At 38.8% G+C, this 18,275-nt stretch overlaps 1 protein-coding gene across 5 annotated transcripts in view; it reads right to left on the bottom strand.

The window, feature by feature from the left end:
- Positions 1-197: 197 nt before the first annotated feature.
- The window catches only part of NADK2 (NAD kinase 2, mitochondrial), a 36,364-nt gene continuing 18,286 nt past the window's right edge, over positions 198-18,275 (bottom strand). The window contains exons 2-12 of one of the 5 annotated variants that reach the window (XM_060761393.2): positions 17,735-17,823; positions 16,328-16,416; positions 15,553-15,634; positions 11,837-11,920; positions 9,660-9,796; positions 8,926-9,004; positions 7,368-7,511; positions 6,917-6,972; positions 5,307-5,354; positions 4,674-4,797; positions 198-3,377 (exon numbers count right to left, since the gene is read on the bottom strand). In XM_060761393.2, the coding sequence (XP_060617376.2) occupies positions 3,239-3,377; positions 4,674-4,797; positions 5,307-5,354; positions 6,917-6,972; positions 7,368-7,511; positions 8,926-9,004; positions 9,660-9,796; positions 11,837-11,920; positions 15,553-15,634; positions 16,328-16,416; positions 17,735-17,823 (1,071 nt within the window). In that variant the 3' untranslated portion in view covers positions 198-3,238. Of the gene's footprint in view, positions 3,378-4,673; positions 4,798-5,306; positions 5,361-6,916; positions 6,973-7,367; positions 7,512-8,925; positions 9,005-9,659; positions 9,797-11,836; positions 11,921-15,552; positions 15,635-16,317; positions 16,417-17,728; positions 17,824-18,275 lie in introns of those variants that run through there. The other 4 variants (XM_060761392.2, XM_060761394.2, XM_060761396.2 and 1 more) reach the window with 4 other exon arrangements.

The following is an 18,275-nucleotide window of genomic DNA, read 5'->3' as shown; positions in this document are numbered from 1 at the left end:
GGCCATGGCTATCTGAAGGAGTAATGAAGGACATAGTTACCTTAAAGAGCTTATGGGTAAGCACGTTTTGATTTAAGACATGAATTTAAAAAGGCAAGATTTGTATAAGATTCTAAAAAGCATTTTCTGTTTAGCTAAATACTAGTTGTTTGCATATGAATAAATCCTCAAAACAACCACAAAAAACATAACAATACTTCCAAAACACTAATTCACATTTATTACATTTAGTTACCAACCACATACATTATTTCTTAGTATAACCAATCCCAATGCTATTTTTCAATAAAATTGATTAAAAATACATGACATGCTGGAATTAGACAACACTGAGAGGATAGTTTTATTAGATTTTGGCATTTGCACAAATTCCACATATTCTAGTCTATCATATAAATTGCCTCGTTGACTTCAGCGCAAAGCAATTTATATTATTATTTACAAAAAATACATTTGATAGAGATTGTCTTGTTTTAACAAACGATTTTATTCAGGTGAGAATCAATATTAGACTAAGAAATTTACAAGTGATCAACTTTTTTTGAAGCATTGATTTTAAATACACTAAATGCAACCCAACTGGGGAACATTTAACTTACCCTCCAGTACTATTTTCCTAAACTACAGTCACTGAATAAACAAGTTGGGGTGGGAGAGAACAAATGAGAAATTAAGAAATTCAGTCAATTTAGAATGCACTCCTCTTCTGCTTTGTTTTAAAATCAACTGAATTAAATTCAAATACAGCTAGTACCAGTTCCAATCTGGTACAACCTTACTGAAGCAAGAGCCAGCACAAATTACAACTGCTATTGTGGTTTTCTTACGCCATGCCACTCTCCAGTTCCTAATGCATAGGAAAAGAACTTCCCTGAGACATAAAATAGGGCTCATAATGACTGAAAGTGCATGGATTAAGAAATCTTGGGCTCTGCACATTTGTATTTCACAGGTCACTTCAAAGAACTTTTATCATTTGGACGTTTAAGGCTTTGCTCTTCCCCTAGTGACTTCATGAAATTCTTTGTTCTTGACTTAAGGTAGGCAATTGTACGGATCTTTACATACAACATTAAATCCTTCATTGTTTTGGCACAGTAAAATACACACTGAGTATCCTTTTTCATGATTCACTTTTATTGTGGATACGGTCCAATTGGGGCACTGCATTTTACCTTTGTGTCCACATGAAGTGTGTATATGCAGGAGAGGGGATTGTGGAAGTTTCTCAAACATGTGCAAATGTTCATGCTCCTCGATTAGCAATCTAAACTTTATATTAAACTGAAAAAAACCTTGCAATCCCATCAGATTGATTTCACAGCTTTCATCATTTTGAACTAATGATTACAGGATCCACTTATGGTCTGCATTTTTCTTCCTTGCTCTCAACATTATGAGCAAGTAAGCCCCACATATGTATACCCACCATGCAGCCAAATACCTATGGTTAGCAGCAGATTATCATTTTGCAGCACAAAATTTAGTGGGTGTATTACACAATGAGTCAGGTTCTTCACAGTACAGTTTAAGGGCTAAAGATTAATATCACTATTGTCCAGGCTACCAAAAGCCCTATCCTAATTGTAAAGCACAACCTTTTCCAAAATTTCTGAATTGTTTAGTGTTGAAAATATATGCATACTTAATGTTAATTAAGGGGAAACAATAACGTTTTCTTGACTTACGCAGAGATTTGTTATCCCTATTTTAAACATGAACAGTGAATCCATTTGACATTACTCTCACAGTTTGCATTGTACCTGTGCTTAAATAGTGTCAGCTAATACTTTAGTACCATATTTGCTAAGATAGCTATATAGCTGATTTAAATAAAGAAATGATAGTTTAAATTAAATAAACAATAGTTGCCATGTTATAATTCTATGGTTTGTTCTCTCCAATTGTGAATTCTGATTCCTACCATATCCATGTGGTGTTTGTTCATCTCTGCTCATTAAAAAAGACATTCTAAACAGGTTTCATTGACAAATGAGTGCATTTTAAGATGTTTGACTATTTCCCTTCTTTGAAAGTATAGATTTGCTTTTTAGGTACCTTTAAAACAACGCAAGCTGTCAGTCGCACGTGAAACTTTAAAAGGAATAGCATTGTGCACTTTCTCCAATTACAATCAAACTCACAATTTTTCCCCGTTTAGGGTGAGGGATGCAATTGCCAAACTTATATGGCAATGTAATTTGGCCTAACACTCAACTGCATGCTTTGGAGGGGTAAATCAACAGCACCAGCTTGTATCCTGATTGCAGGCCTTCAGCACAGTAGGGAGAAGGGCCTTCTCATTCTGATATGGGTTGAGGCCTAATTAAAAACTTGGAATACTTAATGATTAAGTATGAAACATCTTGCATAACGTATTTACTATACACATTTTCTAAGAAAAAAACGGAATTTACTGAAAAGTCTTTTTTCAGAAGCCAGTTTAGTCCAATATATATATATATGAACCCACACTGTAAGAAGGTAAAGAAGAATGAGAGATACCCTTAATTAAGTTGCCAAAGAAACAGGCAGTGCATTACTCAAACTGAAAGGGGGTTTAGACACTAGATAATCCTGATGATCTATGAAAACAAGGCTAGAAAACTAGGGTAATGAAATCCATTTCAAATATGACAGAGAAGCAAAATTCTTCATGTCTACAAAAGGAATACCTCAAATTCTTAGGCAGTAACTTAAACACCGACCTAACTTAAAAAAATAATAATTACCTTTTGACCTTTGCTTTTAGAATCTGATGTAAATATGTTGCAACAAACTCAGAGTGTTTTGTTCACTTGGCATTAGACCAGTGGTTCTCAGCCTGTGAGTCCCCAGACGTTTTGGCCTTCAACTCCCAGAAATCCTAACAACTGGTAAACTGGTTGGGATTTCTGGGAGTTGTAGGCCAAAACACCTGGGGACCCACAGGCTGAGAACCACTGTATTAGACAGATTCATAGAACTGCAGAGTTTAATATCCATACTCCCTGCTTTAGTTTTAGAAGCAACCTACTACTTTAAGATTTTACAGTCATGAGCTTGTTGGCATGAGATGTAAACCTCCAACCTATCTTTTGTTATGAAAGTAAAGGACAAATACTGATTTACCAAGAAATTCTCAGCCAAAAGAAATGAAAACCCATTTCAATAGTTGTTTTCCAAATGCTTGTCAGTGTTCATCTGAAATGGTGTAGCATATCCCTTCTTTGTGATTTGAGTGTTTCCAAAAGTTCCTTCATTCTTCTAACAAAACAGTACGCAATGCGTCTTCTGTATTGATCAATATTGATGCTATTGCTCCATCATTAAATTCAAATGAAGTTCCTCCATCTACCACCATACAGGCATCCCAACATCGAGAGCGGATGCAAACTCTGAAAATATATTGAAAGAAAAAATAGTAGAAAACGAGTAAGATAAGCATTTCATTTACAAGAACACGTTATGAAAGTTAAGTTAAACTTTCCGTGATCAGTTGACTGGAAAAACAGCGCAAAATCAAGAAGGGCTAGTTATACTTTTGAATAGTTTATTTCTGTTCTGCTCACAGGAAAAACAACATTCAGCTAAGAGACATTTCCTGAGTTAAGACTAGCAAGCATTTCTTTAAAAGGGGAGACCTTTTCTCGATAGTTTTTCCCCCATGCACTTGAAAGAAGGGGAATGATCCATCATGTCTCATTTTCCATCTCAACAGAGAAGTCTTCCTTGTCACTTCTGACAGACTATGCTGCAGAAAAGTAACTGCAGGGAAGTAGAATGCCAGTTCTTTCAAGAGAGGTGAGACCTAGGGCCCTTCCACACAACCCTATATCCCAGAATATCAAGGCAGAAAATCCCATAATAATCTGCTTTGAACTGTGGGATGTCCTGCCTTGATATTCTGGGATATAGGGCTGTGTTAAAGAGCCTTTCATGCCTGTTCTTTCACCGATCTCTCATTCCCATTGTTTGTCCTTTGAATAGCCAGCCTTGAAAAAGCACAATTATCTTGGTCCTATATTTTGGAAAGAAATCCCATCTGTCCTGGAAGTGCATAGTAAGTCTTTTTTGGTTTGCAAAGGGAACAATTTTCTTTAAGCTCAATGATCTTTTTCCTCCAAGAAGGAAATATCAGGTACAAAAGGTGACAACAGAACACATTCAATTGGATCAGTTTCCAAAAGGAAGGGCTTTGCATGAGGGAGCTGCTCAGAGTGTATATGGAAAGAGAGAAACACATTCTAGGTTTTATGAACTACAGCACATAGTTATAGAGGCTCTATTTTAAAAAATGGTTTGCTCCTCCTAAACAATGTAATAACGAAGGTAGTAAAACTATCAAATCCAATGCGCTCCAGGCTGAATCATTATTCTCATCAGCCCTAGCCAGCATAATCAATGGGCAGATGATGGGAGTTACAGTCCAAAACATTAGAAGACCATCAAGATGAAGGGAGTTAATACAATATTTTGTTTTTTTATTATTTCAAAGAATCATTATCCCTTTTTATTTATTAAATTTTATTGGACAGCATTATTTTTTTTAAAAAAAAATTCTAACATTTTATAATGAAAAATAAGATTTGTTTCAGACACAAGTCCTGATTCAAGACAAAATATAAGTGTTTTATCTAAATTACAAATGAAATAGTGAATTCCGTTAGGTACTAACTAAATTAAATACTTACTTTGAAGCAAAACCTCGCTGCCGGCTACTTGAAAAAACACGGTTTGAAATAGGTTCTCGTACACTGAAAAGCATCTTCGGTTCCTCTGGACTATACAGCAGAGATTCATTATATCCATCTGTTACTGAAAGTACGGAAGTTAGATTGTCAAGTTCTATAAATTAGCAGAAGACTAAACAGTACATTCTCAAATCTACTGTGCCTTGACTAATATCATTTTTGCTCCAATCCTGAAAAACATAGGAAATAAAAAATTTTGCATGTTATTTTCACCCTCGTTATTTTTTGCCATTTTAACTCTCATTTATAACGGAAAAAACATATGCCTGTCACGAGGAGTTTTAAAATCAATGTTAGTTCTATTTGTCTGATTAATGTTGTTTCCAAACTCTTTAATGTTATATTCAAGATTTTGGAAACAATATAAAACAAAAAAAATTAAATTATAGTGACCAATGAGCACTAGTAAATAAAACCCTTAAATGCAAAATGTGCAAGCTTGAAGTAGAAAAATCATGAAATCTCATTTGTTTATGTCAAAATTCTGCCTGCATTCCCAAAATGGCTCACAGATTTTTCAAAAGATCAAGCCCTGCCTGCAAACATTTTCAAACTTGCTAAAACATGTCTTACCTTTTTGGATTAATTCCTTGCTCAGTGGAAGATTTAAGCTGTCATAACCTTTGGCTATTGAATCAAAGAAACAACTTATGATTATAAACAATTATACTCTGCATTTGTTAGATAACAAGTATCATGGGGCAGAAAAGTAATATTTTGCAATAAAAAACTCAACAGTTTTTGTTTCAGCTTGATTTGTAAAATATTATATTATTTATAAATTGACCTAAAAACAGGAACTAAAGCATCTTTATATATGAGGGACTGGGAGGGGTTACTTTATTTCTATTTATTTCTATTGCAACAATATGTATGTAGTATGTATGTAGTATATGGGCCAGCAAGGTGAACAGACTCTGGAGACTAGGACCCAAGTGCCGGCTTGGCCATGGAAACCCCCTGCAAGTCACATTCTCAGCTTCAGAGGATGGCAAAAACTCCTCTGAACAAATCTTGCCAAGAAAACCCGATGAAAGCTTGTCACAAGTGACAATGACTTGAAAGCACACAACAAGTATTTATAGCATTAACCATTTCTTCTGAGTAAATTTATAACAGCCAGCCAAGTTTCCAAGAAAATGTACATAGGTAAACACAGCTAAGGGGCTGCAGTGGGTTAAATCGCTGAGATGCAGAACATGCTGACTGGAAGATCGGCAGTTCAAATACATGGGAAGGGGTGAACTCCTGTTGTTAGCCCCAGCATCTGCCAACCTAGCACTTCAAAAACATGCAATTGTGAGTAGATCAATAGGTACCACTTTGGCGGGAAGGTAACGCCGCTCCAAGCAGTCATGCCAGCCACATGACCTAGGAGCCGTCTACAGACAATGCCGGCTCTTTGGCTTAGAAATGGAGATGAGCAACCCCCCGCCCCCCCGAGTCAGACTCGACTAGACTTAATGTTTTCTGTTAATTGTTGTTATTGCTAGAATTGCTGTCTTTGTTAACTGATGTTATTGTTTTTTGCTGTTATGTGATGTGGGAATCGAATTGTGCCTTGCTTTTGTAAGCCGCGAGAAGGGTGAGGCAGAAGCAACCGAAATAAATAAATAAATAAATAAATAAATAAAGTCAAGAGGAAACCTTCAAACACAGCTAATTTAGAAAACTCATTGAACAACATGCTAGTATTATAAATTATGGTTCTTTTAATCCAGGGATAGGGACTTTTAGAGCCACATTCATTCCCCAACACTGTTTTTGAAGACCTGAAATAGTTTTCCACAACCTTTTGAGTCATTTATAATACTTTGCCCCTCAAATGACTCATTGGTCTCCCCAGAGTTCATTCCCATGTATCTGAGGTTTCTGTGTCTTCCCAACCTATTTCACTTCAAATGGGTCTCATTTCCAAACTGAAAGTATCATCTGCATCTGGAAAAAGTGAAGAAGTAGGTAAAAAGACCCCTAAATGAAAAAAAGATAGGAATCTAAAGCCAAGGAAGAGAACAAATCAGTACACACCGCTATCTTTAGCTTTTGGTGAGGGGTAAGGGGGCTGAAAAGGGTTGCAGGGAAACTCAAAATTGGTATTTGAAGCATATTTGGGAGGGTTGAAAATGTGATCTTGTTTCTGTACTTTGGTTTTTGTGCTAACGGACCGTCTACCAGCAACTCACCAATCTTAAGGATTTCTTCCACAGCCTGATTTGCTACTTTGTTGATATTAAAAGACCTAAAATCAGAAACAGAAGGGCTTATCTACGTGGACCAACTATAGTTGCAATACTTTCCTTATCCTCATCCTCTGTGCTACAATATAAATGTTCATACTGAAAATTAACTCCTAAGCATAAATCCTCTTGTTTTGTTACTGCCATAAATATTCTTAACATTGTATTTATGTATTTTGGGAGGCAGTACTGTTTTCAATCAAGTTACATGGAAGTGGGATAAGGTTATGTAGCATTACTGTTTTGGAAATGTATCTGCTCCAAGTAATTTGTAAGTTATGCAATTTCATGAAGTTTTCTTTTGATATAAGCATAATGTATCTTCTACAAAAATCTCACTACTCATTCTGGAAAATATAGCAAAATAACTAGTACTTTAGGAAGACACCCAACTTACCATGCTTTTGATCCTGTTCCAGTGCATATATTGAGACCTGAGCTTTTTTGTTTCTCCCATGGACCATCATCAACAGATATTTCATAGTAAGAAGCCCTACGAAGGGAGAATTTAAAACTGGGTTTGCAGGACTTATAGTTCACCCTAAATGAGACAGAACACAGCCCTTCATCAGGGATGTACCAATCTAAAAGGGCCAATTTCAAATATGGCTGGAAATTTCACTATTGAATTTAAAACAGCATCTTAAATGGGAAGATCAAAATTGATTTGGACTGGTTGTTTTTAAAATCAGATTTCAAAAATACAATAAATTGTTAGTAAGACAGCAAGCCATTTTGAAAGCCTTTTAGAATTTTGTAATGTACTATTGTGGGGTTGCTTGTTAACAGAATTTCAGTGTACCACAAATGCATGCATCACATTTCTTTCCAAATGGGAAGTTCTACTGCCATTAACACATTAGCTCAACCCCTTGATTCACATTTTTAAGAAAATGGCCTTTGATGAGTTTACATTGTCCAAATTAATGTATTTATATAAGCAATAAAAATACAAAATACAGCTACATTTCTTTACAGTTGATAATGTTTCCTGTTTTATATACAAATGCTCAGAGTTTATATTCTGTGTAACAGAGACATCTAAAGCATCTAACCATCATCTTTTCATCCTTTGATTCATCACATGATCCGCAGCTGCATGAAGGACTCCTTGAAATAGTTATATCCATACACTTCCACCTCCTTTCTCACAAGCTGTGGGCTCCCTCATTATTCAAATATCTTCAGCAGTCCCCTTATCTGATGTAACTGGTAGCACTGCTTCTGTTCTTAAGATGAGATCCATTCAAAGTTTCACTAGCAGGGGAAACAACCCTCTGCTTATGAGTTGAGAGGAAATAATTAGTTCAATTTTAACTGTTTGATCTAAATTATTTTTCCTGAACATAAAGCATGCATGGCCTTATATACTGAGAGGGAAGTTTGGTAAGAAACAAATAGAGTACAAATAGAATCTAATTTATAGGGAAATGTATACATTTGAGGTTTGAAAAAATGCATAACACTTTTCCATCCTTTTTCATGGGGATGGAGAAATGTTCATACATCTGGACTAAGAAACAGTGACCCTGGCAAACACTGCAAAAGAGTGTGCTTTTAAATAGTATGCTATTGTCTCATAACTAGGTCAGTCATGAAATGTGAACAAGCAAGGTTAGAGCTTCAAATAATTGTGCCAAGCATGCAAGACGATACATTACAAGCAAGAAAGTAACTAAAAAGAACAGCTCATTTGTTCTTCCCTTAAGTGAATTCAAAAGCAAAATTTGCATGCAAAGGCAAGATCTGTTGAAACATGAGGCGGAATATGAGGAAAGCTCCTTTCCACACATTTGAAGATAGGAGAAATGTATGATTTGGATGAAGTAATTAAGTCTGGAAATAGTTTTGCACAAATTAGTAAATAAAGAAACATGAACACGTTAAGCCTGAGTGTAAACTAAAATTTCATGCTTAGCTGAGCAGTAATGCTTTTGAGCAGATATCTAACATACCTGGATGAGAGAGATTCTCCAATGAAGACTTCATTTAATGATCTCACAGGCAAGAGGTGTGGCTCAGAAATCTGAGACCCTGCAGAGATAAGCAAATCACACTGATATATGACCCAAGAAGACAATCTCAAAAAACAGAGAAAGCAAGATAGTAACATGTGCTCATGTATACACACATATATGAATCTATTTGGCTTACTTTCTGTGGCATTTTCTATGGTCACTAAGTGTATGGCAGATATGTAGGCATAAGTACCACAGTTACAGTTTTCTATGGTGAATTTCAGCTCAACCTCCCCAGTTCCCACTTACTAGGAAGAAGTTATGCAATTGATATGGGCATGTTCCAAAACTACTCAGGAAGCAGCTGGCATTTCAACTCTCTTCTGTGAGCACTCCACAGTGCAAAAGGAAGAAGTATGGCTCTGTAGCAAATCCCCCCCCTGCACCGGAGATAACCTGCACACATATGTGTGTGAGACAATGTCAAGCACCTACTTCACAAGTAAAAGAGTATCAGGCTGTCATTGATTGTAGTAGCTGCATCCTGGAACTGGGGGACTTTATGGTCCTTATGTAGCCCTTAAAATGGGAGCTATGTAGGGATCATGAATATATAGCCATCATGTCTGTACATATGTTAACTGGGATTTTCTGCCTTGATATTCTGGTTTATATGGCTGTGTGGAAGGGCCCTAAGTATATAAGAAAGTTATGCATGGATGCATGCTCACTTTGATCTTGGAATCTTCCATTAACATGGGCTCTGCTATGCTGTTCTTGACTCAACTGCTGTTCATGCAAGTCAACAGGGGCAGGGTTAATACCAGTTCCTTCAAGGTACAGACGAATCCGCTGCCTCCACTGCCATCTTTAGAAGAAAATGATTTCACAAAGTACAAAACCATTACAAATGATGACATTTTAATGAGTATATAAATGTCAACTCATTAGCTACATTCAGAAGGTCCTTAATAAAAAAAGATGTTGGTCCACTCTAAATCACCTTACCTAATATTAACAAACCTTACAAATTCAAGGAAGTTTAATTTTAGGTATCTACATGACAGAGCAAACTGAAATGGTTTGAGATTATTTGTACATTGAGCAGGCCCTTGCTGTCCACTGGGGTTTGATTCCAGGATTCCTTGTACATACCAAAACGTGTGGATATTCCAAAGTCCTATAAAATACAATACTGTAGTAAAATCCTGCCCTTTATATAAAATGGCAAAACCAAAGTTTACTTTTCAGATATTTGTTGGGGAACGATATATTTTATACAGTAGATGATTGAATTCATGGGTACTGGTGTAGTGCCTTGTTAAGCTAAATAATGTTGAATAATAATAATAATAATATGTAATACAGTATAATACTAGTAATAATAATTCAATATTATAATTATAATTATATATTTAATTACATGTAATATTACTAATAATATTACAATATAATGGTATAGTGCAATATAGTAATATATACTGATATTGTACTTTGCTAATAATATAATATTGTATGAAAATATATTTTGTAAGCCGCTCTGAGTCCCCTTCGGGGTGAGAAGGGCGGCATATAAGTGCCGTAAATAAATAAATAAATAAATAAATAAATAAATATTATTATTATTATTTATACCCCGCTTTATCTCTCCTGCAGGAGACTCAAAACACCCTATTTGAGGGCACTACCCAAGTCCTTTATTCCTTTTAATAGGTCTTGCAACAGTCTCAATGCAAGAAATTTTGTTCTCATAGTTTCATCTATTTGGCTTTCCAAATATTTCCATTACGGTATATTTCTCAGCAACATGGATACAGACATGCACAAATCTGCAACTCCTTCAAATTGAAGGTATTCTACAAATGTGTTGCCTCCATATAATGCTAAGGGTAATTAGGTTCTTTTTTTTATTAATTCTGTTTAAAAAATGTGTTTGGGCCTCAAACCAATGTTGAAGCATTGTTGAACCAGTGTTGAAGCATTTGTAGAATATAATTTTTCTTCACCCTCCTCCTCAAAATTCCAGATTTGCCTGAAAACTGTCTCCTGAAGATTTCCCAGTACTTCAGAGCTAATTTTTGTGGGGCCAGTGGAAAATTTAACCAAAAGGGAACTCTGCTTCCCTTCCCATAGATTCTGCTGTTCTAACAACAGAAGTCCAGTACTTATCCTGCCCTCAATCTCTACTTTAAAATTTAACCAAAAGGGAACTCTGCTTCCCTTCCTATAGATTCTGCTGTTCTACCAACAGAAGCCCAGTACTTATCCTGCCCTCAATCTCTACTTTAAAATATTTGTTTTCATTGGATTTGTTTTGGCTGTACTGCTTGATAATCTTGATAATTTACAGACATTAGGTTTGCTTACATATGCATTTGAATTGCATTTCATAATGGATGAGTGTCCAAAGACTGAAGAGATCAAGCACAGATTAGAAATACCGATATTTATATGAGTAAAGTGTTAGGCGGTTGTGAGATCAAAATTGTTCCTTAAGACAGCTAAATTATTTCCCATACATTTTTTTTAAAAATGTAATGGCTAATAATAATAATAATAATAACTACTACTACTACTTTATTCTTATATCCCGCCACCATCTCCCTGAAAGGACTCGGGGCGGCTTACAGACAGCACAAAGTGCCTAAAAACAAAACGTAAGAGTGAGCACAATATAAAATACAATAAAATAAAACACATGCACATATAAAACATCAACTCAACTAGGGACTAAACATTCTCAAAGGCTTTATTGAAGAGCCACATCTTCAAGTCCCTACGAAAGGAGGACAGTGGGGGGGGGGGTCTAATCTCCCTGAGGAGGGAGTTCCAAAGCCGTGGGGCCACCACCGAGAAAGCCCTCTCTCTTGTCCCCACCAACTGCTTAGATATGTAAGATCCTACATACCTGAATTCACCACGATAGAGCTTTTGTAGAGCATCTGGAAATGAGTGTGTATATCGTACAGGTAAACACAGGTGACCTTCAGATCTAGATATAGCAATATAAAAATAGTAAAACAGAGTACTCTCCTATCTTCTTGCCTGTGTTAGCTGCCCTGAGTCCCCCCTCGGGGGCGAGAAGGGCGGGGTAGAAATGGTCTAAATAAATAAATAAATAAATAAATAAAAGTACAGATCTGTTCCCTCATGTCCCTTTTTAAAAAAGGAATAAGTAACATAATACTGGATGGTATTGCTCTAACTAGATAAACACTGGTATCGCAAAACAGCGACACCAGAGGCACTCCAAATGGCCAGCTTCTGGTCAAAGGACATTTAGCATAATGCCAAGTTTTAAAACTCTGTATTTTTAAATACATGTTAACTGTACCCTCAACTCACTTCTGACACGATAAATAAAATAAGCTAAACATAAGATTTAAATGTAATCAAAGAACAGTAGCAATAGACTTAACACAACATACTTAAGGGATTTCAAAACTCAGTTATTCAATATGTTTTCAAATTATAGAATAGTTCCCAGTTTCAGTTTTTAAAAGGCAACAAAGAATTGGAAGGCGGATTTGGTAAATAATAGGAGGAAAATTCCAGTCAAGATATGGGTCACTTTTTTAGGCACAGGAATGTTCTGAATCTGATGTGGGAAACTGTGGAAGGCTAAGGGACCTCCTTAACGGCCTCCTGACATCATCAAGGGCCACATCCCACAAAGTAGCTACTCCTCCAAAGAAATTACAGAACATGGAGTTTTTGGGTCTTCCTAAGCCCTAGAGGTCAATTTGGTACATTTAGAGGCAGATTTATTTTTTTAATTTTTAAAAAACCTTTCTTAAAATGGTTTAGCCCCTAAGAGTCCAGGAGAGTTCTAAACATGGTGGAAATGTCCTCTACGCCCCCTAGAGGATCTTTGGAGGCAAGGCTTCTTTTGATTTTTGTTTGCTTCTTTTGCTACTTCTACAAAATTGAGCTCAATTCAGTTTTCAAGAAGTATATGACAACACAAATACTAGTATTCGTTCATTCACTAACAGAACAATTAGAAATGTGGAAGAAACACTACAAAAGTTTGAGATTATAGCACTAAAATGGGACATCTATAAAATTACTGCATTAGAAGTTGAAGAAAAAAAATCTGCAACATGCAGTGTGGCTTACTTTAATCAAACCATGTCTCTCAGACATCAGCACAGCAACTATCAGATTTGGGATGGATGCCAGATATAGAATTAATCAGAAGACTCACAAATTAAAGGTACAGAGGACCACGTTCTGTTCCTCCGAAGGGAACATGGGATCCTCCACGTGCTCCGGGGGTTTGGGAGCGGGGATCTCCAAAGCCTTAATCATACGTTCCACTAAAGCAGCGAATTTATTAAAGTCTGCAGGCAAGACATTGTCCTCACCACCTAGCGGCTGAGGAGCCTCATGTGGCTCAGCATCCGAGTCAGAGTCCAGTGGTTCCCCGTCGTCGTGAGTCGCTGGGTCAGGGGGGTCCGCGTTAGGGACCATGAGTGGAGTCAAAGCGGCCTGCGGTGCGGGCGGGGCCGCGACCGGGGCCGCAGCAGGTTGGCATGCTAGGGCCAACGTGCCCGCAGAGCTGGGGCCGATCAGAGGGTCCGCTGCAGGTGCGTGGATCGGGTTGCAGTCCGAAGCCCCACCTGGAGGGGTGGGGTCTGTAAGAGGTATAGAGGCCACGGGCCTGGCAGGTGTTGTGGCAACCATCCCCGCCATCCGCTGCGCCGGCAGGTGTTGGGGTGCTGATGTTAAAGGAGGCATTCCAAGATGTGGAGGCATGGGCACATAGACTAGTTGACCGGTCGGGCCCAGCTGCCAGCACCCAGGTGGAGGCGCATGGGCCGGTGTGTAAGCCCCTCGGCGGCGGGATGAAGAGCGCGAGAACCTCGAGCTGCGCCGGTGCCTCCTGCGCGGAGGGGAGGAGGAGGAGGAGGAGGAAGAGGAGGAGGAAGACGAGGACGACGAGCGTGTTCTGCTTCTGGCGTGACGTCGGCGGCGTCGGGACCCCCCGCTCCTTCGGGATGGGGATCGAGAGCATGGCGCGTAGAGCGGCTCGATCTGTGCGACCTTGCCCCGGGCGAAGGAGGGTCCGCGGGTGGAGGCAGCATCGCGTGGGGGTCTGCAGGCGGAGGCAGCATCGCGGGCCCGCAGTTCCCTGCCGGCATGGCAAGGCTCCGCGTAGGCAGCGCCCCCGTCGCAGGGCCCACATCAGAAGGCGCCGGGACGCTCGGGCCCTGGGTGGGCGGGGCTCCGGCAGCCGCGTGGGTGGGCGGAGTGTCCCTGCCGGCTTCCTGTGGAGGCGGGGCCACTAGCTGATCAGTGCTCGTGGCTGAGCTAGTCGCGCCCTGGATCCCAGCCGGGATCGAAGCCACATCCGGCCCAGGAGAAAGGGACGCGGGCATCAGCGGTGTCCCTCCCGAGGCCGGAGGGAAGCAGGTCTCGGGAGTCAGGAGCAAAGGCATCGGCGAACGCGATGCGGAGTCCTCGGGACCCTGTATGGCTGAGGGAGCCGCAGCAGGGGAGCTTGCACGAGCTTCGGCGGCCGGCAGGGGTCGCAAGAGGGCGCTCAAAGCTCTCCCGGCGAGGGGCGGGGGAGCGGGGGCCTCGCCCGCGGTTCCCGCTCTTTTAGCAGCCGTTTTCTTCTGCAGGAGAGGGCGGCTGCCATCTTGGATGCCCTTCTCTTTAGGCTTCTTGGCCTTCTTCTTGGCCCGTGGGTCATCCCGAAGGGAAAAAGGTAAGTTGGGGCCGGGAGAGGGCCCAGTATGTCCAGGGGAGGGTTGAGGGAGAAGCGCCTTCTCGTACAAAGCGGCCTTAAGGCGCACCTCCCGGTTTTTCCTAGTTTGGGCAGTAAAGGCCAAACAAACTGCACAAGATTGGGCCAGATGACCCTCGCCCAGACAGGCCAAGCATAGAGAGTGGCCGTCAGTATCAGGGAAGGTATTGGGGCAAGAGGAGTTGGAACACCTCTTAAAAGAGGTAGTAGACATGACGGGTCGTCGAAAACCGGGCCGGGTCGAGGGCTGGAGAGGTTCGAAAGGTCAAGCAATCCGAGTCCAAACCAGCGGGAAGAGACAGTCCAAAACGTTATCCAATACCTTCGTCAATCAAGCCAAGCCAAGTCCGTTAGGGAAAAGATCAGTCCGATAGGAGTCAAAGAGTCAGATAAGAACAAGGGTTCCCAAGCTATTCCGTGGAGTGCGGAAAAGAGAACTGACGGCTGGCCCCTCCCACGGGCTACTTATACTCGGGGCGAGGTGGGTGGGGCCAGCTGGGAGTCAAATGCTTTTTTCTTTATTCTAGAAGGTTCCGAAAGCTATTGCGCAAGCGCTGAGATATCATATGTGCGATTCACAGGGACTACGACAGGAAAACTGAAATAGCAGATGCCTAATACAGTTGAATCAATTACTGCAGGTTATATCTACTCACAAATATATATTTAAAACATGTGATTTTAAGATTACTGAACATATGAACAACATACTTCCAGATAATTCCAGGTTAGCAAAACAATACTAGTTGCATTTCAATATCTGTTTAAGGTATCCTTACTGAACCATATGAATCACAGAACATGTGCTAGAAATACACACAGAACTCAAAAATCAGGTGCAAAATACCATAGGCTACAGTATTTTCACTCACCTTTCAGGGTCTGTGTTTATTCCAATAACAGGTTTTGATTGGTCAAACACCTTACTGGCTGCCAGAAGCATTGTGCCATCACCTATGTAAAATATAAAATAAGCAAAGAGACTGCTTTTATATAGGAAGATACAAAAGGAAGCAGAGACAATTTTATCCCCATAAATGTAAACTCTACCCTAGATATAGAGACCGATAAAGAAAACAAACTGTCACAAGGAAAAGATACTTATGTAGACACATAGTTTAGTTCACAATCTCTTCTGTAGGCGTTTGAATACTGGTATCTGTACATCATGTTTTTTCCAACAATACAAATTATACAAACAACAAATGAATGAAAAATTATATTATAACTAGTGGGACAGTCTTAGCATACATAAAGATGGCTGTGCAAATCATCCTGCCCAACACAGTGCTGGAAATCTCTACCTACAGCACTCTTTTAAAATTTTGATTCATTGTAGGAGGCAAGCCAAGGGAGATCCCAACATCACCACTCATAATCATATGTTTCTCATAATCTGCAACCAAGATATATTCTACCACAAGAGTAGTTAAAGTACAGTCTGCAAGTTATATGTGGTCCTGAAGACCCAAAATGTGCCCCCCAAATATCTGAGACACCCCCTCACACACACACACACACACATGCTTTAAAACAGCTAGTAATGCTGGCTGCCCCCTGGCACAAACAAGTTCCAGGTTGCTGCAGTATACAAATTTGCAAGTTTACTGTAACTCAAAATGCATTTCCCCACTCACAAGTTTATACCTCCTGCTGCTACAATAGTATCTGCCCACCGAACAGTCTCTTCATCATATTCTTTGCGTTTCACAAGTCGGACCTCAATCTTTTCATTCCTGAAGATTTAGGAAAATGCAAGTAGTTACTATTCAGGTCTTTAAGGCTTAAATAATATAAGTTTCCTAGTTAAAGAGCTACTTTACTCAATTTAGCTAAAGGACTCTAGGATAAGAAAAGCAAATACAGGCTGCAACTGAATACAGTAGTATCATCTACCAAAAATTAATTTCATGGAAGATATCTAATGTGTGTCAGTTGTAGTTACCAATTCTATGAAAGTCCTCCAATTAGTTATTTGGCAAACATTTTTCCAATTACTCCTATTAAATATGTAATATTAGTGCAAAAACATACATTAACAAATTAAGAGGTTGCTTTTTTCATAGGAATTCAACAAGATGTAAATAGATACACACTACACTTCCAGAATAAACTGAAGTACAGTACATGGTTGATCATATCTTATTCAACTGAGAGATGACTCATGTTAAGAAAAGAAGTGCAACACAAGTTCTATTAAATGACAGTCAGACACATACTACTGTCTAATTGATTAAATATTACTATGCTTTGAGTCCACATTGGCCATAATTCAGACAACGACATGCAAATAGACTTTTTGCTTCATTTTCAGCACGGCGGCAGCAATTGTCCAACTTGGAGTATGATATACTTTTGAATTCATAATTTCAGAAGTCATCTTCCCACATTCCCAGGGGTTAGGGACCTAGAAACTCAAGGAAAGTAAAAAACCTAAAATATTGTAAGACACTTCCCCCCCCCCCCCAATACACACACACACCCCAACATGCATGCCAGACAGTCAGATATTAAAACTCTTTCACTAAGATTCACCTTCTTGCCTTCTGCTATCAGAATGAAAAACGTTTGAAATCTGGTAGCAAAAGGGAAGAACCAAGGACTGTTGGAAAAGTAGTTTAAAATCTCACAGCAGGAGGAAGGAGTCTTTGTTGTAAGAAGGTGTTAAATGAAATGATGGCGGGTGCTTTTGGCAGGACATTAAGGAACAGGCAAAGGGACACTAAATGGAGTGGAGCGAGGAGACTGAACTAATTAAGCAGCAGCTATAAACTCATGAATAATCAAATCCACAAAAGAAAAACCCATGAATGTGGGGGGAACCATATTTATGTTACCATTACTAAACAGAATTTTTAAAAAAACAGATTAAGTATGTGCAGTTTTCTTTTATGTGCACATAATAGGATAGCTGAATCCAAATCAGTTTATATTTTTAGAAAAGTTTATATTTTTAGAAAAGGAAACATTAGAATAATTTGAAGTTCTGTAACCTCTTATTACTGAGAATATTTCAAATGGATTATAATCAAAATATTTGATACATACCCTTACCTTAAACTATCTACAACATGCTCCACATTTTTTGTATGAATCCGATGCCGTTCTAGTAGTCCACTATAATTAGAGCCCTTTAACGCAAGCTGTGAAAGACAAAAGCACAATTCAGCAAATCTTGAAAACAGTGCCAAAATATATTGCAACAGTATACAAATACTAAAGCTAGGACAAATGTATTTAAAATAATTTGAAATATCAGGAATGTAATAATAATTCTTCATTAAACCAAGCAAAATATTTTCTACTATATGTGTAATGTTACCTGAATTGAGAGATGGTAAAAATATGCAACTTTACACATAAGATGAATACATTCAGTTTACAAATATTACTGTTCCTTAACATTTAAATGCATTCTGACATGCCAATCAAATAACCAACACCAGTGTTATCTGTAACCAATTTGAGGCAGTGGCTGTTTACTTGTTTGTTTCTTTTTTTATTAAATCTCAGGTTAAAAAACTGACTATATGGAAAGTACAATGTAAATATAACAAAGTTCTTTCACACAAGAGTTCAGATGTAATAAGTTACA

This window comes from Anolis sagrei, chromosome 2 (assembly GCF_037176765.1).
Source record: "Anolis sagrei isolate rAnoSag1 chromosome 2, rAnoSag1.mat, whole genome shotgun sequence".
NCBI classification, from domain to species: Eukaryota; Metazoa; Chordata; class Lepidosauria; order Squamata; family Dactyloidae; genus Anolis; species Anolis sagrei.
Note: the sequence above shows the minus strand (reverse complement) of the source record. Positions and strands in the feature narration are given on the sequence as shown.